The following is a 6,265-nucleotide window of genomic DNA, read 5'->3' on the forward strand; positions in this document are numbered from 1 at the left end:
TTAAAAATACAAAACCCCAAATCATAAAAAAAAAAAAAAATTTAACATTCTCATCCCCACCCAACCAAATCCCATACCAAATGAAAGCATATCGACACAATTAAAGACATACCAATAAGGTAGTGGTAGACGTATCATATTATTATTATAGGGCGACCGTTTAATTTGACATGGGTCAAATCATATCAAACTATTTTTTAATGAAAGTATTTCCCTAAAATTTCTAGACTATATATATATTTACTATTCGCTAATTGTAAATATATATATATGCATGGCGAAATTTTTTTATGACTACTTGCGTAGCCAGATGACAAGTTTTCTTTGATCACTGTTAATTTAGTATATATATATATATAGGTAGTAGTTGAACTTGAAGGTTTAGAACTCCACTCCAACGAAATCTATAAATAATAGAACTAGAAAACGTTACATGCAGAGCAGATTAACATATAGATAGCTAATCATGAAGGGTGTTATACTACTGGTTGTTTCTCTAATTATTGTAAGTCTAACATTGTCAACCTCAAACGTTAATGCAACCACCAAACATAGTCATTTCGTGTTCGTTCATGGGGCTGGCCATGGAGCTTGGTGCTGGTACAAGGTGGCTACTCTCTTACAATCCATGGGTCATAATGTCACAACTATGGACCTTACAGCCTCAGGAATCAATCCTATCCAAGTTAGCCAAGTCAACGGTTCATTGGTTGACTACGCTAAGCCGTTGATGAATTACATGGCATCTTTGCCGGCGGCGGCCACAGCGGAAAAGGTCGTCTTGGTGGGCCATAGTTTAGGTGGACTCAGTATATCTCTTGCTATGGAGACCTTTCCCCATAAGATTTCAGCTGCAGTATTTGTCACAGCGTTTATGCCTGGTCCTAATCTCAGCTATTCAAAAATATCCCAAGAGGTAAATATGTTTTTTATTAATAATTAAGGAATCATTGATAGATAGATCAAAATTAACATTAATTAAAGAGTAGTCAAAATTAATTTTCTTACAAACAATGATAACAATAAATTATTAATTCGTTTATTAGACTTTTATTTTATATTTTCTTGCAACTTGTTAAACATTGTCATTGAAATAATAAGTTAATTTAATAGCTGGAATTAAAAATAAAAACTTTACCATGCATATGATTTGTATTTGAGAAATTTGAGTTTTTATGCTTAATGAGTTATCCAAAATAAAAAATATGCTAGACCTTCTAATCATTTCAAAAAAATATCAACTCTTTTGACAATACCCAAAATACTCCTCCCATAATTTTTCCATTCACTTCATCTTCTCTCTTCTCTCTCTCCTTCAACCCATTCCTCTCAACTCTCTTTTTAGAAAAAAATTCACGAGTAAGGTAAAATATGAGAAAACTCAATATAATAGCAACTATTCCTTACTTAGGACACTAAAATACTACATTTCGAACAGATCTAGACATGATTTTTTAGTTTTTTTTTGCGATTTTTTTTCAAATCTGAAATTTTAAAATCTACAGAAAATCGACGTGGTTCGATGGTGCTTGATGTCAGCTCGATGGGACCTTCAAAATCCAGATTTTCATGAAAAAAATCGATGTTGCTCAATGGTGGTTCGATGGTGTTCGATGCGATTCTTACAAAATACGTAATTTTTCACTCTGGTGTTCGTTTGAGGTGATTTTGTTTTTGATTTTGGGTATTTTTTCAAGATCTACACGTTGGAGATGTGTATATACACATTTGAGAAATATAAATCTTGAAAAAAATGACAAATGCAAAACATACCTCATGTTCAAGATATGTTTTGGTATGTTTTCAAGTTATAAACTTTGAAAATGTGTATGTGAACATCTAAACCGTGTAGATCTAAAAAAATACCCAAAAAAAAAATCATCACAAACGGACACCTGAGTGAAAAATTATGTCTCTTACAAGAATTGCATCGAACTACCATCGAGCAACCATCGAACCACCACCGATCAACCATCGAACCACCATTGATCAACCATCGAACCACCATCGAGCAACGTCGATTTTTCATGAAAATATTAATTTTGAAGGCCCCATCGAGGTAGCATCGAACACCATCGAGTAACCATCGAGTTGGGCATGATTTTTGAGTTATTTTTCAGATCTGAAACTCTGAAATATGTAGAAAATTGACTTTGCTCGATTGTTGCTCAATGGTGCTCAAAACCAGCTCGATGGGGCCTTCAAAATCAATATTTTCATGAAAAAATCGACGTTGCTTGATGGTGGTTCGATGGTTGCTCGATGTAATTCTTGTAATAAACATAATTTTTCACTCGGGTGTCTGTTTGGGATGATTTTTTTTATTTTGTGTATGTTTTTGAGATCTACACGTTTTAGATGTTCACATACACATTTTCAAAGTTTAGAACTTGAAAACATACCAAAACATATCTCGAACATAAGGTATGTTTTGCATTTGTCATTTTTTCAAGATTTACATTTCCTAAATGTGTATATACACATCTCAAACGTGTAGATCTTGAAAAAAATACCCAAAATAAAAAAAAATCACCCAAACTGACACCCGAGTAAAAAATTACGTATATTGCAAAAATCGCATTGAACTACCATCGAACCTCCATCGAGCAACATCGATTTTTTCATGAAAATCTTGATTTTGAAGGCCCATCGAGCTGGCATCGAACACCATCGAACCACGTCAATTTTCTGCAGATTTCAAAGTTTTAGATCTAAAAAAAATCGCAATAAAAACTCAAAAATCATGCCCAGATCTGTTCGAAATGTAGTATTTTAGTGTCCTAAGTGAGGAATACTTGTCGTTACATTGATTTTAATGATATTTTACCTTACCCATGAATTTTTTTCTAGAGGGGGAGTTGAGAGGAATGGGTTGAGGGAGAGAGAGGGAAAAGAGAAGGGGAAGGGATGAGAAAAAATTAAGAGATGTGTATTTTGGGTATTATCAAAAAAATTAATATTTTTTTAAAATAATTTAAATGCGTAATATACATTTTTTTTTACTTAAAACCACTCATTAAGCATAAAAGCTCAAATTTCCCTTTGAACTTTAGTAATCATATTAATTTGATCGAAGAGTATTTTCCATGATATGAAAAAACGGTGTAAAAATAAGATACAATATATAAATATTTTATTCAGACATATTGAAATGATATATATTTATATTAATATTATGATATACAAACACTGTTTTATCATGTTTAAGTTGATATAATATTTACCATAATCAACTCATCATTCATATACCATACTATCTTTTCTTTTGAGAAACAGAGTACACAGGGAAACGGTTCTCCTATGGATTCGACATTTATATATGGCAATGGTCCAAATAATCCTCCTACTGCTGTACTTTTCGGCCCAAATTTATTGGCATCAAACTTTTACCAGCTTTCTCCACCAGAGGTACATATATATACATAAACAATTGATTTGTCCTATATTTAATTAATTGCAAATATTAAGTTAATTAACAATCTACTATATATATAATATCGATTAATAACTATATTAATGTGTTCAATAAGCAGGATTTGGTGCTTGGTCTATCATTGTTGAGACCTTATGATATGTTTAGCAATGAAGAATTGCTTAATAAACAACTAAAACTGACCAAAGAGAAGTATGGCTCTGTAAGAAGAGTTTTTATCGTGTGCGACCAAGACCATGCGATCGAGGAGAGTTTGCAGAGGTGGATGATTGAGAGGAATCCACCGCATGAAGTGATGGTCATCAATGGAACAGATCATATGGTTATGCTCTCTAGGCCACTCGAGCTCTTTTCCTACCTGGGACAGATTGCACACAAATATTATTAATACATTCATGCAATTATAAATGTACTACAATGATTTCTTTCACAACTATTGTTAATATGCCTAAATAAAGTGAAAGTGTTTATACATTCTTACTAAAAGTTTGATTTGTTACTCTGTTGCACATATTACTAATATTCAAATTTTTAAAAAATATTACTAGTACTTTGATTTGTTACTCTTTTACGCATGTTGCAAATATTTAAACTTTAAGAAATATTGCTTGTAAACTAAAGTAAAGAACACGATGTATTTTTACATTTTTCAACCAAAATTTTTCTTGACTTACATTTATGGGATATATGTAACTTTATCTCGAGCTCTCCTCAAGAATCAGTTTAAGCTCTCTTTAAGTATCAGTTGATGATATATGGGGATGGAGCTTCAAAAGAGTTTACACCTTTTGTTTTTCTTTTCTAAAATGATATAACTAAAAACAAAAATATAGTAAGACATGTACCTCCCTATATCCACATCAACATAATAAAAATGACTTGTAAAATAAACACAGATTTATGACAAAACAATTAAAATACTTGCTCAATACAATCACTCTTTATCTAACGTCTAGAATTACCTAATAAGACTTAAGATCTTAATTAGGGGGCCAGGATGAAAAATTATGGAAATTATATGATTATGTAATATATATGTTTATCATTATATAATTATGTGAGTTATATTATAATAAGACTTGATATGCATGTTTAGGTGTATTAAATATGCATGTGGGCCCATGTCTGATTAAAATGATAATTTTTGTAATTTGGCCTCTTATGTGTATATTTGGCATATATGTGATATATGTGTGGGACCACATTATTATGTGGATATATTTGGGTTACTCGGCACGAGACGATCCTAGGGAGCAAGCTAGTGGGAAAGTCACAACGGGACACATATTTGACTCAGTGGGAATCAAGGGGTATTTTGGGTATTTAGTACATTACTGGGATATTGGTTAACGGGAATAAATATTTTATGATATATTGAGAGTTAGTGAGATCAGGAGGGAATTATGAGGATTTTGACAATTTGGCCCCCGAGGACGTTTTTGGGACCCCGAACATTTGGATTTGCTCGAGGTTACTTAAGCTCAAAGTAACCTGTCAGAAACATAAAAAGAACGTTCAGTTACGTTCTCTTTCTCGCATTCTCTTTTTAACGCCCATTCGCATTTTTAAAGGAAACTCGAGTTTTAGGACTTGGATTCAAGCAAGGTTAGAGTCATAACGATTCTAGGGAAGGTTAAAAGCTTGTTAGCTGGAGGATTTAGTGAGAAACGACATAATCAGAGGTAATTTAAGCTTTGAATTTCTTAGTTTCCGTTTCCTAAAGTTTCTTAAATTTTGAATTTGGATTCTATGCTTTGATGAGTTTTTGAATTGTTCGGGACTTGGGTTTTGATAGTTTTGGGCCATTGAGATGTTTAAGAACTTTATTTTTGGGATCCGGATAAGTTTGGATAGGATTTTGAAAGGTTTTTAAAAGAAGAAAACAGAGTTTTATGGCTGGGTTCGAGGACGAGCTGCGACCCCGTTCTTGGGCGCCGCGGCTCAAGCTTGATGAAGAAGATGAAGCAGGGCTGCTGGGCTATTTGAGCCACGGCGCCTGCTAGGAGCGTCGCGACGCTAGTGCAGTCATAGAGGGCTTTGGGCCCTTAACTTGAGTGGGGCTGTGGCTCTAGTGTTTGGGGTCGCGACTCAAAAGGGAAAAAATGGCCAACGTGGGTTTTTAGTTATGGGAACTTAAACCTAAGGGCTTGAGATCAATCCTACTACTAGGTTTGGTAGGATTCAATGTCCCGAAGGCTAGGACTTGTTCTAGAAGCTTGTGTTTACTCGTTATTGATGGTATTCTATATTATGGTTGTTACTAGGTTATCACTAGGGGCTTGGAATCGGGATCGTGGGTCGTTTATTGTTAACCTGTGCTTGACCAAGGGTAAGAATACTACACCCAGTATGTGATACATGTGATTATGTCATGGCCTGAATGTTTAATATAGAATTGATCAGAGCTTGAGTCTCTGTAAATGTGCATGATTATTATTATGCTTGTGATTCCGAATTGTTGAACATGAATAGGGCATGAACACCTGAGTATGTGCATGATTATGATTATGCTTGTGATTGTTGATTAAGCATAATGAATGCTTTATATCTAGATATTTTACATATGATATATGCTTGTTTGCATTATCTTATGGAGTAAGGCTTGACTTATCAGTCAAGGACGACAATAGCGCTCATCGCTGGTCGTAAAGCATTGACTCATCAGTCAAGGGCGGCAATAGCATTGGTTGTTTTGATTAGGCTAACCAGATGCGCCAGGTACGCTTAAATAGAGGATAGGACCAAGGGATCCGGGGTGAATTATTAGTCCCATATCCTAGCATTGACTTATTAGTCAAGAACGACCTTAGCACGTTGAGTGCTGGTCAGCAC

The 6,265-nt window shown here is 34.1% G+C and overlaps 1 protein-coding gene across 1 annotated transcript; it reads left to right on the plus strand.

Moving 5' to 3' along the window:
* The first annotated feature begins 393 nt into the window (after positions 1-393).
* Positions 394-3,919, plus strand: LOC133779558 (methyl jasmonate esterase 1-like). The gene is made up of 3 exons (XM_062219509.1): positions 394-916; positions 3,277-3,408; positions 3,534-3,919. The coding sequence occupies exons 1-3, from the start codon at positions 467-469 to the stop codon at positions 3,819-3,821; spliced, it is 870 nt and encodes a 289-aa protein (XP_062075493.1). The 5' UTR covers positions 394-466; the 3' UTR covers positions 3,822-3,919.
* Positions 3,920-6,265: the final 2,346 nt, after the last annotated feature.

This window comes from Humulus lupulus, chromosome 1 (assembly GCF_963169125.1).
Source record: "Humulus lupulus chromosome 1, drHumLupu1.1, whole genome shotgun sequence".
NCBI classification, from domain to species: domain Eukaryota; kingdom Viridiplantae; phylum Streptophyta; class Magnoliopsida; order Rosales; family Cannabaceae; genus Humulus; species Humulus lupulus.

Bases quoted from the DNA above. Each gene is read 5' to 3' on its own strand.
- LOC133779558 (XM_062219509.1), top strand. From the start codon at position 467: ATGAAGGGTGTTATACTACTGGTTGTTTCTCTAATTATTGTAAGTCTA. The intron at 917-3,276 runs GTAAATATGTTT...TTTGAGAAACAG, and splicing joins ATTCAAAAATATCCCAAGAG to AGTACACAGGGAAACGGTTC. The intron at 3,409-3,533 runs GTACATATATAT...TTCAATAAGCAG, and splicing joins ACCAGCTTTCTCCACCAGAG to GATTTGGTGCTTGGTCTATC.